Source organism: Alligator sinensis, unplaced genomic scaffold (assembly GCF_000455745.1).
Source record: "Alligator sinensis unplaced genomic scaffold, ASM45574v1 scaffold424_1, whole genome shotgun sequence".
NCBI lineage: Eukaryota > Metazoa > Chordata > Crocodylia > Alligatoridae > Alligator > Alligator sinensis.
Genome location: NW_005842113.1, coordinates 1163585 through 1182616, shown reverse-complemented (window position 1 = coordinate 1182616; position 19032 = coordinate 1163585). Strand labels below are relative to the sequence as shown.

The following is a 19032-nucleotide window of genomic DNA, read 5'->3' as shown; positions in this document are numbered from 1 at the left end:
GAACTGGTAGATATAGAATTGTTTGCATTATTCTTATCTGCTATCACTTTGTATCAATAAAATTCACCTATTATCGAATGGAGAGGAACAAGGTGTCTGGGTCATAAATCTAGTGTCAACATCATCAGGTGGAGCAGGAGCCAATGTGGGCAGCTTGCCTCTGCTGGGTCAAGGTGATGGGAGGCAGAACATTGGGACTGGGCCTGCCTGGAGGCAACCTTGTGGCCTTTGTGGCTCAGGCAATACCAGCAAATTCCCAGCCCATGGGCAGTTGGAGTGCTGTGAGTCTTTTTTGACTTGCAGATACCGGGTCCCAGAGTACTAGGGTGGGGGGAGGGGGCACTGAGCATCCAAGCTGAGATAAGCATGTGGATGCCCCTGGAAACTTCAGGATTAGGTTTGGTGTGGCCAGCTCCCTCTGTGTAGCAGGTAGAGGACAATGGAAATTTCCAGCCCAGGGTGAAGGGCATTGTTAGAATCACATGGTGTCTGGTAAGTTAGTCTTACCTTGATCCTGGGTAAGCTTTTTGAGAGAATTATCATAGCGCATGTCCATGAGGGGCCAGCAGGGGAGATTATGCTTAGGGGCAACAAACACGGGTTCAGTAGAGGCAGGTCCTGTCAGACCAACCTGGTGGTCTTCTATGACCAGGTCACAAAATCCTTAGATGCAGGGGTAGCAGTGGACGTAGTCTTTCTGGACTTTAGACAGTCTCTCACCCTATTCTTATTAAAAAACTAGCGGACTGTGGTGTCGACACCTACACAGTCAAATGGGTCACTAACTGGCTGAAGGAATGCACCCAGAGAGTGGTGCTGGATGGGTTATTTTCGACCTGGAGGGATGTGGGCAGTGGGGTTCTGCAGGGCTCGGTCCTCGGGCCTGCACTGTTCAAAATCTTCATCAGCAACTTGGACGAGGGGGTAAAAAGCACCCTGTTTAAATTCACAGACGACACTAAGATGTGGGGGGAAGTGGGCATGCTAGAAGGGAGGAATAGGCTGCAATTGGACCTAGACAGGTTACAGGGGTGGGCGGATGAGAACAGGATGGGTTTTGACACTGACAACTGCAAGGTACTATACCTGGGGACGTAGAACCAGCAGCATACCTACAGGCTGGGGAACTCCCTTTTTGTCAGTGCATAGGCAGAAAAGGATCTTGGAGTCATTATTGATCCCAAAATAAACATGGGCTGACAGTGTGGGGACGTGGTCAGGAAAGCCAACCGCACCTTGTCATGCATCCACAGGTGCATCTCAAGCAGGTCCAAGGAGGTGATCCTGCCCCTCTATGCGGCACTGGTCAGGCTGCAGTTGGAGTACTGCGTCCAGTTCTTGGCGCTGCACTTCAGGAGGGATGTGGACAACATGGAGAGTGTCCAGAGGAGGACCACTTGCATAATCAGGGAGCAGCAGGGCAGGCCCTATGAGGAAAGGCTAAGGGACCTGAACCTGTTCAGCCTCCACAAGAGAAGGCTGAGGGGAGACCTAGTGGCCATTTACAAACTAATCAGAGGGGACCAGCAGGCATCGAGGGAGTCCCTGTTCTCCTGAGCACTCCCAGTAGTGACAAGAAATAACAGTCACAAGCTGGCAGAGGGTAGATTTATACTAGATATCAGGAGACGCTACTTCACTGTCAGGGCAGCTAGGATCTGGAACCAACTTCCAAGACAAGTGGTGCTGACTCCTACCCTGGGGGTCTTTAATAGGAGGCTAGATTAACACCTTGCTGAGGTTGTTTGACCCCAGTACTCTTTCCTGCCATGGCAGGGGGTTGGACTTGATGATCTGTCACAGTCCCTTCTGACCCTACAACTATGAAACTATGAAACTATGCTCTAAGCCCCTGGGAAGTTCAAGATTGTGGGGGTGGCATGACCAGGGGAACCCCAGTGTAGCATGGCATTGTGGTGTGCCTGCCACTTTCAGGGGAGAAGCTGCTTGAGAGTCAGCTTCCAGGTGGCACGGGGGCTGATTGGAGGCTCATTTGACTGGAAAAGGGCCAGGCTGGGGCTAGATAAGCCCAGTCCCTGAGCTGGTCAGGAATCCTAGCCCTGAGAGCCTGAGGAGAGGAGTTCTCTGCAGCAGAGGCAGAAGGACTCCTGAAGGGCCCAAGAAGTTAGGGGAAACAGAATGACTGTGCCAGTCTGGGCACTAGAGATTATTATTCAGGTCAGAGAAGAAAGGGTTTATGCAGGCAAGGGGCCATTGTTTTATATTGGAATTATTGTTTGAGTTACAAGCCTTGAGCCCTGCTGGAGACAGGATCAGCAGGGGCCACACCCAGCTGAAGTGAGAGGGAGAGGCATGCGCAGGGACTTGCACCTTTGTGTGTCCTCCACTTCTTCCAGACATCTACCATTCCAGCCTTCCATACACTTTCTTGCAGCCAGACCCCTCACTCACCCTTGGTGGGGACATCAAGACCCCACAAGCACTGCAGCAGACCATGGATGACCCCTGCCCCATCCTTTTTCACCAGCCAAACCCAGGCACAGAACTGGGAGTATGGGGAGATGAGGGATCTCATTGTCATCTATGGTGAGGAAGAGATTCAGTACCAGCCCCAAAAAGGGCACCATAACAGGGATGTCTTCAAGTGCATTGCCCAGCAGATGCAGGTGCCAGGCCACAACAGGGTCTGGTAGCAATACTATGCCAAGACCAAGGTAATGAGGAGTCAGTCTCATTGCATGCATGATGCCAACAAGAAGTCCAGGGGCCAGAGGCTGACCATGCCCTTTCTTGAGGAGTTGCCATGCATCCTCACCAAGGACAAGGCTATTGACACCCTGCACACTTACAGCACCATGGGAGGGCAGGAGGAGTTGTCACCAGGGACCCCTGTAGAGGAGGAGGAGGTTCAGGGAGGCTCTGGGATGGTAGAACAACTGGGCACCCAGGAGGAGATCCTCAGGGGCCACAGGAAAAGAACACAGCTGCTGGAACTGTCCCCTGAGGAGCCCAGCTCCTCAACTGTCCCCTGAGGAGCTGCTGGTCCCTGCATCATCACAGGAGGTGGGAGTCAAAGTGCACCTACAGCTGGAAGCAAGCTGCTGGGACAAACATGGCCAAGACCGTGGGCCTTAGCAAGTAGGAGTGGGAGGAGAGCTCTGACACCACAGAGATTGGGACCCAGGACTTGGAATCCGGATATGTACCATCCACCTCACTGGAGCCTTCCCCACCCCAGACCTTGACCCCACAGACTGTGGCTGAACTCATGGGCCCCAGGACACCATTCCCCACACAAGAGCCACAGCTGTTCTGGACTACTCCTCTGACACTTTGTTGACTCCCTCCCAGGGTGTGTACCAGCCTCACCCCCACTACCAGCATGACAACTGCTGTACAAGCACAACTCATGGCCAGCCCTCCCCCCATTTCTTCTGATGACTCAGGTCTTGAGTGAGGATGCTGTGCAGCCCAGAACAGTACGGTTCACCCCCACTCAATGAAGCTGTGATGGGGACCCAGGCACTTGGGGAAATGGGAAGCCTCTGGGGGGAAAAGTGGAAAAAGAAGGGGGAGTGAAGGGAACTACAGCTTCTAAAGGCCCTGCCTGTGGCCACATCCCTCTCAGGCTGCTGTGGCTGAGAAGCCCAGCAGCCTGAGTGCAGGGTTGGGTGCAGGCCGTGGGGGGATGGTCGGGCATGGGGCAGGGTGAATTGCAGTGCCCTGCCCACTCACAGTGCAGGGCCCCAAGCTGCTAAGTTCTGGAAAGTTTTCTGTCCTTCAGCACTGCAGAGCAGTGACCCCACCCCTCGCTTCCTGCCCCGCCCCCATCCTGTCCTAGAGTGCAGCCAAGGTGCCAAGTTCCCTTCCTCCCCAAGCCTTGGGTGCTTAGCAGTCCTTGTCCCATTCAATGAGCATGTAAATCTGCCTAACTGACACCTCCCTGCCCTATCTCTCAGGGCCATGCTGAGCTCCTCGAAGAAGTGAGCCTAACCACAGCTGCCTCATGCAGTCATGTGGAACCACCTCTTTCTCCTACCAAGGAGACATGGAAAGGCACTAAAAGCATTTGTTGAGCTTGCAGGCAAAGTGTAAAAAGCAGTTACAACTGTGGGTGCACGGTGCCCTGCCCTGATTGGCAGCATGATAGTCCCAGTTGGCAAAGAGCACCCTGAGGTCAGGGACAGGAGATATCATACAGCTGTCTATGAGAACCATTGAAGTTTCATTACAATAGGAATGAGAAAAAATCCCCCTTACAAAAAACCCCCCAGGTCCTTTGACAGGTGTGTTGGCAGGAGTCCCATTTAAGATCCATTATCTCAGCTGCTCCACTCTCACTGCCAGGCTGACTCCCACGTTGTGCACCTGGAGAGGCTGGCAAGTGGCACAACAGTACTTTTCCTCCTCCCGTCTGATCCAATCTATGGGGAAAGCGCATTGGGCACTGGCTGATTCTGATTCTCATGGAACAGGCAGTCACTGTACTAACCCCTCAAAGGAACCTCTAACCCCACTCCTGGAATCGCAGCCCCATCTTAGCCCAAACTTCCCCCCCACCCTAACCCCTGAAAACAAAGTACCCATCCCCCAACCCTCTCCCAGAGTATTCTTATTAGAAGAATGGTGCTGGCAAGCCAAGAGTGGTACGTGGCAGGACATATTTTTAGGCAACTGGGATCTGGGGAAATTCTCTCTGGGTCAGGTCATGGGCTAAGCAGTATGCCAATAGTGGTGGTGATTGTTAACTCTTCCTGGGTTGTTAGGTTCTTATAGCAGAGGCACAAGTACAATTCAAGTTGGATTCTCATGTTTAATGGAAACCTGGGGTTCTCTGGCATGCCATAAGAGCAGATGGTTCCTCTTCAGATGCTGAGATGCTTTCAGAGGACCATGTCCAGTAGCAGGAGCATGGTGTATTGGCTAGGGCTCCTCTGTGAGTATCAGAGAAGCTCATCCCTCCAGGCCTGCTTGACTCTCACCAAGGGAATGTTGGGAGCATAGACCCAGGTCATGAGTGAGGCAGGGCCAAACTGCCTCTCCTGAGAAGGAAGCACGAGGGAGGGGAGTGCCTTAAGAACCTTGCCATCCCATCTGGGTCTCATTCCAGCAATGTTGGAAGCTTGATGTTGCTCCTGCAGGGACCCAGTGCTGAAACGTCTCTCCTATAAGGGTTGGATGGGGAAAGGGAGCATTGTAAGAGCCCTGCTGGCATTCCCCAAAGTGATCAATCCTTGCTCACTCCAGGAATGATCAGGTTGTGCACCTGGAGAGGCAGGAACCAGGATTCCCAGACCCTCTGCTGGACTGGAACAATTTCCCACCACAGTACCTGCAAATGGACCCAGGCCTTACCTCTCTGGCAGGTGATGAGAGGGTCTAAAATGTTTCTCTCTATACTTGGTTTTTATCATCAAAAGTTGCAACCTTGCACAAAGTATTTTTGTTTCCTCTGTATGCATCTGTGTGCAAGAGGCTAGCTCGTGGTGGCTGGGATGATGACTCAAGGCCAGGCAGCTGGAAACCTCCAGAGTGCATGAGAGCTGTGTGTAGAAGGTGCCAGCAAAGTAATGAGGAGATGTTACAAGCTCTGTCCATAGCCTCTGAGCTCAGTGCATGCACTGTGTACTCTTGGAACTAGGAGCTGTGGGACTGGCACACAGAATGACTTAAGATGTGGAGGGGGGAAATGGACAGGCTGGGGGATGCTAACATCGGCTGCTCAGGCACAGAAATGGGCTGTTGAGGTGTGTGAACGGAGGCTCCAGATGGTCACCCACTGTTTGGAGGAGACAACCTATACCACTGTGGAACTGAGAGAGTCACAGTGCCAGGATAGGGAATTTATACACAGGGTCCTGGACTGCTTGGAATCTATCTATGACACCCCTGACTGGTGCCAGTGCTGCCTCTTGCACAGAGCCCAGTCCTTCCATGCAGGAGTGGTGGAACAAGCTGCTGCCCAGCCCTCCATGGCATGGCAAACCCTGCTCCAGGGATTGCTCTCTGGGGCAACAGGAATGGGGGTCCCAAAGGGGTGACCCCTAGATGGTGGTTGTGGAGGAATGCTCCCTACCACACCCTGAATGGGAGATGCTTCAGGGCCAAGGGAACACTGGGACAGTAGATGTGGTCCATGGGAGCCACTCAGGAGACAGAAAGGCATCTGGCAGAGCACACTCTGGGGAGCAGCAGTGGGCAAAGGGAGTGGGACCAGCTTGCTCGAGACCTCATGTCAGGGCTGTTAGGGACATTGCACCCCTTCCAGGCCTAATTCGCTACTCCCAACCACTGATGGTTGCCATATGCACAGGTTTCCCAAACAGTTCTAAACCATGCCCCAGGGAGTGCAGGGATGCTTAGAATAATGGAGGGGGGTGGGCAGGGAAGGGGGGAAGGGGGAATTGCAGCCCACCAGCTTGCCAGGCCATGCTGTCACTGGGACAGCATCTGGCACCAGAGCCTGCCAGCTCTGGCTCATCCACCTGCCAGGTATGGGGCCTAGGGGGGGAGCTCTTTAGCTTCCTGTGGCCCCCCTCCTGGACCAGGTCATGTTGCAGAGGAGTGGTGGAGTCTTGGTGGGATAGGAAGCCTCCAAGCTTAGGCTGGCTTTGTGACATGAGTCCCAGGTGTGGGTGAGGGCTGTGGGTCTTGGGTCCTCAAAGGATAAGACTGGAACCTGGGAGTGAGGGATGAGGGTATGATGAGGAAGAACCAGGATTCCATGGTGCCCACTGTGGTGATGCCTTCCAGCCTGTAGCCTCCTCCCCCACCCTTGCCCAGCAGCCACCTCCTGCCCTACAGCTCTCAGATGGACAGTGGGTTCAGGATTACACATCTGTCCAACTCCTACGCAGAAGTCCCCGCTCTTCACTCCTGACATCTGAAAGTAGGGTGCAAGGTCAAAAGCCCCCTACCCCATGCCTCCCCTTCAAAGTTTCATGTTTGTTGAGTTCAGCTCCTGCAACATGTGTTTACTCGGCCAGGCCTGATCTGCATGCTGTGCCTCCTCATCCCAGGCATTGTGAAAAACCTTGCCTCTGGTCTCACAAATGTTGTGTAGGATGCACATGGAGACAGTGAGTCATGTCAGGTTCTCTTTGTCCACATCAAGGTGCACAGTGGAAGCCTGCTAGTGCACCCTGAGGAGGCCAAAAGCACACTTCACCATCATCTGGCACCTGCTTAGGCAGTAGTTGAGGTGCTCCTTCAGGTGGTCTAGCTGCCCCCCATAGAGTTTCATCAGGCAAGGCAGGAGGGGGTAGGCCATGTTCCCGGCAAGGATAGGGGTGGGGATGACAATTACATCATCAATGATGAAATCAGGGACCCTGGGAATATAGCACCTTCTCTCCATCAGCCCAGGGAGTGGGGAGTTGAAGAAGATGTGGGCACTGTGGGGCCACACAGCTGGAGCAGATGTGGGTGAAGCAGTTGTGATGGTCAATGACACCCTGCAGGATGACAGGTGTGACAGAATACCATCTCTGTCTCTCCCCAAACTTTGCTAGCTGACAATTTGGTTACCACGGTAACCCCATTGGTGGGGGCTGAAACTCCCTATTGTTCTAAGCAATGTCATCATAACTGGGAGGGGGCTAGAGACCCTGCCAGTCTACCTGGCAACCAGTGATGCATTTCAAATTGGTTGGCCAGCAGCCAATAGTTTCTGGCCTTCATTGGATCAGGTAAATGAGGTCATAAGGTTTATATAAGTTAAGAACTGCCCATGAGGAGGGGGCAGCAACCATGATAAAAACTCACAGAGAAGCTGAACCATCTGAAACTCTCTTTCTCTTGAAACTCATGGTCAATGAACTGCCTGCCTCCAGAGGAAATCTCCACCTGCCTCTGGATGATACCTGTGAGTAAGCTACTTGAGAGCTAACTAGATATATGCTTGCAGTAACTCAGATGCGTGATCAAAGGCTACCATGCCACTATTTGCTCTAAGGTATTTCTCTGATATTGCTCTATCCTGTACCGTATTCCAAACCTACCTACTCGTAACCAATAAAGCTCTCCCTTGTACCTAGCACGGAATACTTATTGGGAGAGGGCCTAGATTATGCCTTGGGGCTCCCTTGTTTCGGCTGACTAAGGGAGACCACTATTTGTGTTTCAGACTGAGGGAAGCACCCCAAGTTCTTGCAGTGAGTCACGTAGTCTTAAGGACTACTAGGCCTGTGTTTCCCAGAGGGCACAGATCCCAGATCAGTCCAGACTCTGGGTGGTGGTGGTGTTACCCCCAGGCTTGTGGGTGTGATCCAGGAAGAGGGTTGGCCAGATGTGAGGTGCCCCTAGGGAGGCACTCAGCTTGGAAGGTGGTCAAGCACAGTGAGGTGGGTGGCTTAATGCAAGAGCACTCCATATTGGCCCGTAACAACAGGGAAGTAGCCCTTGTGATTGATGAAAACCTGGGTGACCTGGGCAAGGTGGAGGATGGGGTGTGGGTGCTGTCCATGGCCCCCAGACAGTTGCGGAAAACCATGTGGCAGAAGCTGGTGACCACCTCCTACAGGTTGACGAGGTGGATGAAGTCGTTGGTCAGGACAACCTAGGTGACCAGGTGCACCTGCCACACAGTCTCTCCAGGTGGCCAAACTGGCTGGAAATGTAGTGGAAACTCCTGGGGGGTGGCCAGCTTCATGATGGCAATGACACCTGCTTCTCCAGAGTGAGGGATAGCCACATGAAGAAGTTCTGGCACATGATGTCAGGGGCCACCTGGGTGTCAATGTCCCTGAAAGTGGCCTAGCACATGCAAAAGGTCTGGAGTCACTGTTCATAATCCCATGTGCCCAGTACTATCTGCTCCTACCAGTCAGTGCTGGTAGCGTGGGCTCAGAACCAGCACTCAATGTTCTGGAGGTAGCATCAGAGCACCGTGGCATCCATGGCATCCTGAGTGGCCTCATTCTCGTTGGTCATGTGAAAGTTGATGGCCCAGTCTAGGATGCTTGGCAGGCATGGGGTGTGGTGGGTGGGCATGGGTGGGAATGCTGGCTGGTGGCCCATGGGTGTGAGGGCATGTGCCATGGTGAACTGCTGTTACATCAGGTCCAGACTGGTACAAGCAATGTCCCACAGCGTCCGGTGAGAGTCCTGCAGGGTGACCAGCAGGATCCGTCAGAGCTCCTGGGTCTGCCTTCTTGGGCACCATGGGGGACACCATGGCAGGGTGCAGAGAGGCCAGGATATAGAGGCCTATATATAGATATATATAGGGATATATATCCTGATAGGGATATATATCCTGATATATATATCAGGATATAGAGGCCTATATCCTGGTTTGTGTTTGCACTGGGGCTCTTGAAGCTTAGGGCTGGGTATGGGGGAGGGTCAATGGTGACATGGCAGGGGGCTGGGGGTATGGTGGTCCATGCTCAGCAGCCAACCAGGGGTGTCTCATCTGTTTGCCTCTTCTCTGGAGTCTTTGGCAGCCTGGGGAGCCCACAGAGCATGCTAGGAGGCATGCAAGAGCTCCCCCTACCGGCTGGCCTTAGCCAGTACAAGCAGGTTCCAAGCCCTCACCACTAAATGGTGAATGTCTGTTCAGTTCACTCTTTTCCTAACCTAGAGCACTTAAAGTAAAGTGGGATACTTTGAGCACTTCTGCCTTGGGCTTTTTGAATGTACTTAGCCTGAGAAACTTCAACAGCTACTATATTTTTGAAGCGATATGGTCCTCTTGAATAGACCTGGGGAGTCTTCTACAGCTCCTGTGTGTCAAATGTTACACAACCCCATGTCTTGGGAGGGACCTTGGGCGTGAAAGAAGGGACTTCCTCAGCTCTGCCATTTTCCTCACCCCTGTTCCTCCCTAGTGACATGCAGGGAGCTCAGGCAAAAGAAGCACTATGTAGACCTCAAATTCAGAAGCAGGAGCAGCTCTGCTGACTTGTTTATTGCCAGCACCCCTGTGCAAGCCTGAGGAAGTGTGTGCATCTCTGCCTCTGATATGAAGGGAAGTGTATTTTGCTATTTAGGGAAGATTTTCAAAGACAAACATATGCCTAGATGCTAGATCCACAGACTAAGTTGCCTAAAGCAGAATTTAAATGCCTAAGTCTAATATTTAGCTCCCCAGAGATCTCTTCATTGGCTTTAAGTGTCTAAAGTCCATCCACACCTAAGTTTTTTTTACATTAAAGTTCCCCAGGTACATTAATTTTGCATCTGTGCATGCTCACAAGTTCCTCAGTCTTGACAAGGCTGAACAGCTGATAGGAACTCTTACACCTAAATACCATGAGGATTCCCAAAGTGGGCAGTCCTCCAAATGTCTCACCTGAAGAGCTTAACATGGTACCTATTTTCAGAGCAGAACACAGTGGCTTCTGAATTTCTTCAAAGGAACATCTTCTTCAACAGTGACACCATTTCCTTATCAAACTATCATCTAGTGCTTAGAATACCCAGCCAGGAAATGAGGGTTCATATTCCTCCTTTGCCTAGGAGGAATCAAACCTACATTTTTGTGCCTAGAGGAAGTGCCCATCACCATACTCGCCACACCCATATCCATACCACCTCAAGCTTACTCATTTCTGCCAAACGTCATCAGCTCTGCTGTAAGGAGCTCCTACATAAAAGGATCAGGATTTGTTCCTATATTATTTGAGACCATAAGCAATTTCCCATATTTGGTTTAGGAACAAAAATCAGATGACTCTCAGAAGTAGCTGGACATGTATGAAGTTGTAAAGAAAATAACTGTAGAGATAACAGAGAGTACAGACACCTTTTTCCTCAAGAATGATGAGTTATAAATGGTTGTGTTGTCTCCTTGCATCTTTCCACCCCTGCTCTTGTGGTTCAGTGATAGAATCCTTGTCTGCCTTGTGGATTACCTGGGTTTACTCCCTGGATGCATGTGTAACTACTGCCATCAAGGTACTGGATGTCTGGACTCAGTCTGGCCTTTGGATTCTGTCTCAATGGTCTAAGGGGGGATGGAAGGTCTGGACAGGTTACACTCCTGCCTAGGTGCATGTGTCAAAGGTCTGGGTCATCTCTCACACATACATCCTGGGTGCCTATGCACATGCAGGGAGACTGCTTTGATGTGCTGTAATTACTTGATTAATCGAGTCTGCTAGAGTATGGTAATGACTGATCTACATCAGACTCTAGCATCACATGTATCAGCATCCCTGCACTCAAAAATGGCAGCGGGGGGTGCTTCAACTAAAGCTCATTAGTGTGATGCTCTGGGTGTGTCCCTCCCCACTCCCAAAGCATGTGTATAAACACCCCATGATCTAGAGGGATTGACATTTGCCTCCTACTACTTATTTACTACTTGATGTAGTTATTATTTACACATGAAATGTCTGAACATTTTCATTTTTACTAATTAAGAAAAACACTTTATAGTGATCATGCTGTAAATTCTCACTGCATATTGCTGTTCCCACTCTTATCCATGCCCTGGAATTTTGAATATGGTTTGCAGTAGGGAAAAAAGCAACCTGAATTTCATTTTCTACCACTAGGTGACACTTTTTGTTCTTGGATACATGCTGTGGGGTTTGGCAGGTGAATGAATCTTATTGGTTTACTAGAGGCATGATGCCACCAGGCAACCCTTTTTAAGAGAAAAAGCTAGGAACTGTGGAAAGATCCCTATACTGCCTCCCTATTCTGAGGAAGTAGAAATCTGTGAACTGTCATTTCAAAACAAAAATGAGTGAGGTGAGTGGATAAACCTTTTATCTGGAAAGAGAGAGAGAGAGAGAGATGTAGATACCTGAAGGAGAAGTAACATCGGTGTAAGGAAAAAAATACAGCTTTAAAAAAAATTAGTTACAATGAACTATGAATTATTTACATTTTAGAAAAGCAGCCATTTATAACTGGCTATATTAATGGCTACAAATAGTCAACTAGATTAGCTGATGTTCTCCTTACCTATATAAAACATCCAGTGATAAATATTATATTTACTCTTATTAGTAAATATGCTTTAAAATGTCCAGCTAGTTGTTAATTTGTAACTTAATTAAAAATCAGAATGAAATTACACTGTAACTGTTAGCAATTGGTACCTGCAGATTTCAGAAGCTCTGCAATCAGAAATGTATTTCTAATAGAGATTATCAATAATGGTTGTCTTTTACTTAATTAGTATAGCTTAGTACCTTAGAGATACAGACTGACATTTTAAAGTTTCTTTTTCTGTTTCCTTCTATGTGGTAGAAATGAGCTGACAAGTCAGTCACGTAAAAGTTAGACCAGTGAAGTATGGAATTCGCTTGAAAAAATGCCCTATTGTTTGTAGTTTGCCAGTGATATGTACTGTGTAGCTATTGTTCTGGGAAAGATAATATCAATAATCCTCCATGTAACCAGTAAAGGAAAATGCAAATACTACCAAGCATGAAAGGATCTTTGTGTACTGACAAAAGTGAGCTGAACGTTAAATGACTACAATTGCTCTATGTGTAGTGAGAAACTTTCAGTGACAAACCAATATTTCTGTTTTAAAAAGTGTAATTGCTCAAGCATCAGACAGCTTCAGTTAGGAGTTTCTCAGATTCTGCAGTTCATCAGCTTTTTTTCATCCCAAATCAATAGAGATAGGTGCAATAATGTCTTATCTGGTGTTTATTTGTGGAGGCTTTTTTCTGTTATAAAGATGCTACTGCCGTTTTGAAAGATGAACACTCCTGTAGTAGCAGTCATGGTAGAAATAATACACCCCCCTCCCCGGATAAGTTTCTGCCTGTTTGGTACAAGGTACTTTACCATAATGTACATGAACAATTTGTGACAAACATGAGAAGGAGACATAAAGAGTGCTGTCGTATATTGGTCTAAAAAGCAAGGGGCTATGCATTTCAGTTCATAGTGTTCAGTTTGTAATGGTCTAGCAAGCAGAGGGAATCCTCATCATGTGTCCTGCTGTGTGTGATGTACATCAGAGGGCTGAGAGAAGGCATCTGTAACCACACAGTCTTCCCTCTGTTCACTAGATGTGTACATTTGTATAAACTGGGTCTATAATGTAGCTTTTACATAAGAAGTTTCCCCTCTGTCATGGGCCTTAGTTAAAATGCTTTGCCTGGTGTGGCATTTTTGTTCTTCTTTTTAAATATAATGTTTTTAAAGCATTCCTAATTTGAAATGGTGGCAGGTTAATTATTGTTGTGTATATCTGCCTCATGCCAATGTACTTTTGCATTGTATTCTCACGGCAGCAGTTCATACAGTGGTTGTTCACACTGCAATAGTTTATGTAAGTTCCCTTCTTTTCTCTAGCTAGTCAGCTAAAATGCCCCATGAATATCAAAGGTCAGGATGCCTTCATAACAACTGGGATCCCCTATTATTATGAATAGACTTCCCTGTCCTATGCAAAACAGGATTTCTGGTAAATTCTTATCACAGATGATGCTGGATTTCCTCCCTGGTACAATTCTTAACTTCCTATCAAATGCATACTTACCAATTCTTAACACTAGCCTGAATGCTCCTAAGGACAGAGCTATTATTGTTGTCATTTAGGAGATGATGACACTTGGAGAATTCACATCAACTGTACTAGAAAGCAAAGCCTTTTAGCTGTTCCTTAGTTGATTATTTTTCCTTCAAGACACAGAAAAAAAACAAATGCAATACTTCAAGTCCCCTCAGAAGGACTGGGTTAAAAGAATTGAAGAACAATTGGTAGAACGCAACCACTTTACTTGTCTGAACTCAAAATGTTAAGATTAGGGTCTTGATGGATTTTGTCTGTAATGTAGTAACTGAAAACGTTTCAGATTCGTTTGTTTTTGTAATGGATCATTACTTATCAGGAAATCTGAGGGTAATACATCTGAAAGGCTCAAGTACTTCTATTGAAATATTATCCATAAATAGTTTGATCTCTGAGTGGACAAGGAAGATAATCCCAAAGCTGTCATTTGTGTTTCAGGTTAATAACTGTAAGAGTCTGAGCGGAGCAGAGAATGCAGACATACAGATCTAAACAGAAATGAGTTCCTTCCAACTCCATTTGTTGCAACTTGTGTTGTTTTGTTTCCATTTTATTGCTTGGTGGAAATAATCAATTTGGTTTCCCCCTTATAGACACTCAGTTACCAATAAACGCCTGAAAAGAGCTGAACAGCATGGACATTCATCAGCTTGATTATGCCATTTTTTTTATTTCTCAACAGTTAACTCATTTATTTTTTGTGGACAGAGAAGTTTTAGAGGAGAAAAAGCTATCAAACTTCATTGGGGAATGTTTCCATTTGATAATTTATCTATGTCTCTATGTGGCACAGGGAAAAATGACTCTACTGTTAGTCACACATCTATAGCATATGACAGAGCACTTCAGGTGTCTTGCTATGGCTCTAAGACATGCATCTGAGCCATATCCTAGGTATGTGTTGATATCTGCTCCCTGTTGACCTAGCTGTAATTTGGCATTTAGGCTTGGGATTCAAAAGCAGCCAGATGTGATATCAGCCATGTCATTCATTTGTGTGCTGGTGACTCTGCAAACTGGCAAGCCTAACTCATGCTAGCCCAATGAGCCATCTGGGCAGAACTTTGATTAGGATTACAAAGGGATTTAGGCATCTAAATACACAAATAGACACCTAGTGCAATTTCTTTTTTTTTTTAAGCATTCGAGAAGGGCAGTCCACTGATTTTAAACACGCTTGAAAATTCCATTGGAAAACTATCTGCATCTTTAAGAATGTTTCTCTTGATAATCTAGCGCCAAAATTCTGTTTCATAAGGGATCAATAGGAGCTTTTAAAATACCCTCAGTGAGCCCTGGTTCAGTCAGTAAAGTTTCAGACTATGCCAATGAGCTCTGTTGATGTTTCCAGCTGTCTGCCATTAAAAAGAGTGGGTCAACGATGGAAAAAGAGCCCTTGTGAATAATTTATTTACAGAAAATAAAAAATACATCAAATAAATTATTGACAACAAAGAGTTCTACCATTGACCTGCCCGACTCAAATTTGGCATCAATTTGACTTGCCTCAGGGGAATCGCATCACTTCATCGTAGACATTTAATTATATGATGCTTCATGGGCAATGTCTGGTCATGGAAACATTTTCTTGTGGCATTAGGGTTCATAAGAGACGTTGCATCACATATTTTACAACAGTCACAGATATATTTGTCTTGGGTAGTGTAAATGTGAGCCTGCCTGTCATTAGGAATCAGATCCAGACCAGGCACGTGCCAAAATCTTTTAAACAGTAGATGGGGGAGGGCTCAAGCAGTGCAGGAGTATGGTGGGTACAGGTGGGTGCAGGTGCACGGTACAGCAGGGTGGGTACCATGGGGAGGCATGGGGGTACAGTGCAGCAGGGAGGGGGCTGTCTGTGAAGACATGTGGCCTGGGGATGCCTGTGACCCCGCAGCAGTGACCTGCTGGTGTACTGCCCCCACTGGGTATTTGGCCCCCTGCTGCTTAGTTCTGGATAGTTCTGACCTACAATGTAACCCTCTCCTTCAACACAGCCAATAGTTTATAGCCATAATCCAGAGAAAATAATTGTATGGGCAAACTGTAGTTATAAAATAGGGAGGGGGTAAAGGAAATTCTGCAGCTGGCATAAGAGGGGAGAGAGACAGGAGACACATAAAGATCTCTTCAATTTTAAGTAGTACCCATTTATTAGTGGGGTGGCAAATTGCAGCTCAGAGAGGGAGGGGAAAGGGAGAACAGTATGTTTTAGACCTGTCATTTTGCCCACTCTCTCCTTCAGCTTGGTGACAGAGCAGGATCACCTTCCTCTTAAAGTATCACTTAATAGTTAGGGTGGAAATCAGGGTCTGCCTAAGTTTGTGAACCTGGTAAACATGGTTTTTTTGAAAAAGAAAATCAAATGGGTTTTCTTGCTGCTTATATAACTGCAGGAAATCCAAATGGATTTGTCATCATTACTAACTGTATTACAGTAACTAAATTGTTATTCTTGGGTCAAGCTTCCAATTTACCCATTTCCTTTTGAGAGAATAAATCATAAAGCAAACAGTGGTAGGACTCTGACAAAGAGGGTGAAAAAATATTCCTTCCAGTGAGCAAATATGATGAGGGTGAGTTGAGGAGTGCAGTGGGAACATGGTCATGGTCACAAAGACCCTATTTCCCAGTCAGATTTCTTTACATTTCTAATACCATATCATGCTTACAGAGCGGGCTCTTTTTTCCTCCCAACAGTTTCCAATTTTTTGGACCAATCCCTGCTAACACTGATTTTTATCGTAAGATTCTCACTGATTTCAATGAAGGCAGGAGCCGGCTTCTCTATAATGAGGAAAACTCATTTGCTTATTGATTTCAGTAAAATGTGTTTGGACTCTGTCACCATTTGCTATTTTCTTTTTTGCTTTGCTATTATGGAGATGGCAAGGAAAATGTTGGGTGGAGGGTCAAGTACATTCAACTTGATTTCTATAACTATACCCTAGGGGTGCCCAACCCCTGGCTTGCAGGCCAGATCTGGTCCATGAAGTTGTGTAATCCAGCCTGCAGGGCTCTCCAAGAGACCAGAAATTTGGCAGTTAATGTTGCCATTGCTTCTCCACTTCCAAATTTCCACGCCCTGTGGGCCAGATGGCATGGCTCTGCAAGCAGGAGTCTGCTTACATGCCTAGGGGTGGACAATGGCTAGGGTGGCAGGGCTGATCCTGTGCATGCAGCTGGGGGCAATGGCAGTGCCCAGTCTTGCATGTGCAGGGTGTTTTGGCCCAACCAAAGATGTGTGGGGGGGCTGGAGCCCAGGTGATGGGGCCAACCCCTAGCATAAAGGTCTGGAGCCCAGGCAGTGAGGTCTGCTACAGAGTGCACCAAGCTGGGGATAGGAAGCAGGGCTCAATCCTATGTGTGTGGCCGGGGATGGGTGACAGGGCTAGAATTTGCATACACTGAGCTGGGGGTGGGTGGTGGGGCCAATACTGCATGTCCAGGCTGGAGATGGGTGACAGGGCCTGATCCTGAGTGTGTGGGGACATGGCTGTGGTGGTGTGGCTAATTCCATGGGTGGCCTTGGCTGTGGCCACCATGTGTATGGAACTGTGGTCCAATTCAGCACATGCCAGACTGGGTCCCAGCCTTGTGTGTGGGATCAGGCCCAAGGAGTGGATATGGCCCTTGAACCAATCCTGCACCAGTCATCTGGTCTATGGAGCAAAATGTTGGGCACCAGTACTAGATACTATAAAAAAAAACCCTGTAATAGCATAATAATCACACTGGGTGCAACATGTAGAGAAAAGAACCAGGTCCACTGAAAGACAGGGCCTGTTTGCTTTCCTTACTAAAGAGAACTGAAAGAAAAAAGCATCCAGTTGCGTGGGTGTGTATGTGAGAGAGACTCCATGTCTTTTTCTTTTTACTGTCTTATGGCAGAGCCTTAAAATCATTCTGAGGATTTTGATGCTGTTTCCTTTTGCTGAGTACAATGACCAAGATTTTGTAATAAAGATGCATAAACAACATCCCCTTCTCTCTGGACCAGTATTCTACTCATGCTTCTTCTTTGCTCATTCAGCCACATCAGTTCTCTACAGTTTTGTTTAAAAGAGATGTTGAAAATTACCTAAAATTGAGATTGAGCTTTACTCAATGCTTCCCTAAGCAACACATTTTTTTCTTTTCTTTTTTTTATATTCTCATTTCTCTTATTATTGTGGAATTGAAGAGATGGACAAAGTCGTATTACTGTGTTGAATTCATCTCCCTTACTTAGGTAGGAAAATAAATGGCAGCTTCCCTGGAACATGCTTAGAACTCAGCAGCTGTGGAACAGTTAAAACCTCAAAAGTTATTTTTAATGATAGAATCTTGGATTACGACTCTTCCCTCTGCAAACACAATATTTATAAAGGGTTATTATATCTCCTTATAGGCATGTTGGATCAGATCCCATTTACCCTTCATGTGCCTTAGTTATATGCATATTGCTATGTATCTTCAGCTTTTGGCATTTGTGTGAAGCTTGGGATACTATTTCCCCATAAGGCAATACAATCCCAGACTGTGTGTGGAGAAGAAGAGTCCTCCCCGCTTTCAGCCAAAGACCTTCATGTTTAGGAACAATGTCTAGGGTCTGTGAGACCTTGGTTCTACTCATCCCTCACCCAAAGAGTATTGGAACCTGCATTTATTTCCCAGCAAAGCACTCTAACCACTGGACCATAGGCTGGATATTGCCTAGACCCCTCTCTAGCTTTCCTACTGAAGCAGCCAAAGGAAGGAGAAATATGAGGTCAAGAAGAATGGTACAAGGTGGAGAGTGTGTGGCTCTGTGAGATGGGTGCTACCCTCTGCATTCTAGCTTGGGCATCAGGTTCTTAGTGGGCCATATACTTTTCCCACGACTGCTTACCCAGTGACTATTAATTGCAAGGTACAGTGGAGAGCTTCATGAAGAGGGGAGCTTCTTTCTCTTGGGCAGTTGCCCAGGTGAAGTGCGGGCCTACTAAGCATACTCAATAGGCTTGTGAGGACAATGTTGAATCCTAAACTATTTGTAAATTCAAAAAACAGCAGTTATATGGCTACATACCCTCTACTTAGATACTTGAAGGGTAATTAGGATTTGGCCTCTTTGGGGAAAGCTGTACATATGGACCAGGCCTTCAGAGGGTATGAACTTGCATAGACAGTTGACTCCAAGTAAGGAATCTGCATGCAGCTTGGAGGGAGGAGCACAGGTTGCAGGATCCAAGAGGCTGGCATTCCAGTTATATGTGGCCTGAACACTAGCCAAATTTTGTTTTCTAAGCAGTGCATCCTTTTTTGTTTTTACTTAGCACACAGTACATAAAATATAGTGGCAACCATTGGTCTAGTGAGACCTACAAGAACCAATAAGGAAATTAACAGTAAAACAAATCATCACCTAGAAGAGAAGCAAACCAGTTACAGGGAGAAACGCAAACCATTTGCAGTGCTGGATTTCCTGAGCAAAAGCTTGCATGAGTGTGAAGGAGGTGGAAGCAAGAATAATGTTTATATAGAGAACAGACCATGAAGGATAAATCTTTCCTTTTATTTTTACCTCTTTATTATTGTCTTGCTGGGGAAAGGAAGAAAAAAGC

General features: G+C 47.2%; 1 protein-coding gene across 1 annotated transcript in view; it reads left to right on the top strand.

The window, feature by feature from the left end:
• The first annotated feature begins 11533 nt into the window (after positions 1 to 11533).
• PCP4 (Purkinje cell protein 4) overlaps positions 11534 to 19032 on the top strand; it is an 85598-nt gene continuing 78099 nt past the window's right edge. Inside the window, exon 1 of the mRNA XM_006024663.3 lies at positions 11534 to 11661. Coding sequence (XP_006024725.1) covers positions 11653 to 11661 — 9 coding nt within the window. The 5' untranslated portion in view covers positions 11534 to 11652. The remainder of the gene's footprint in view (positions 11662 to 19032) is intronic.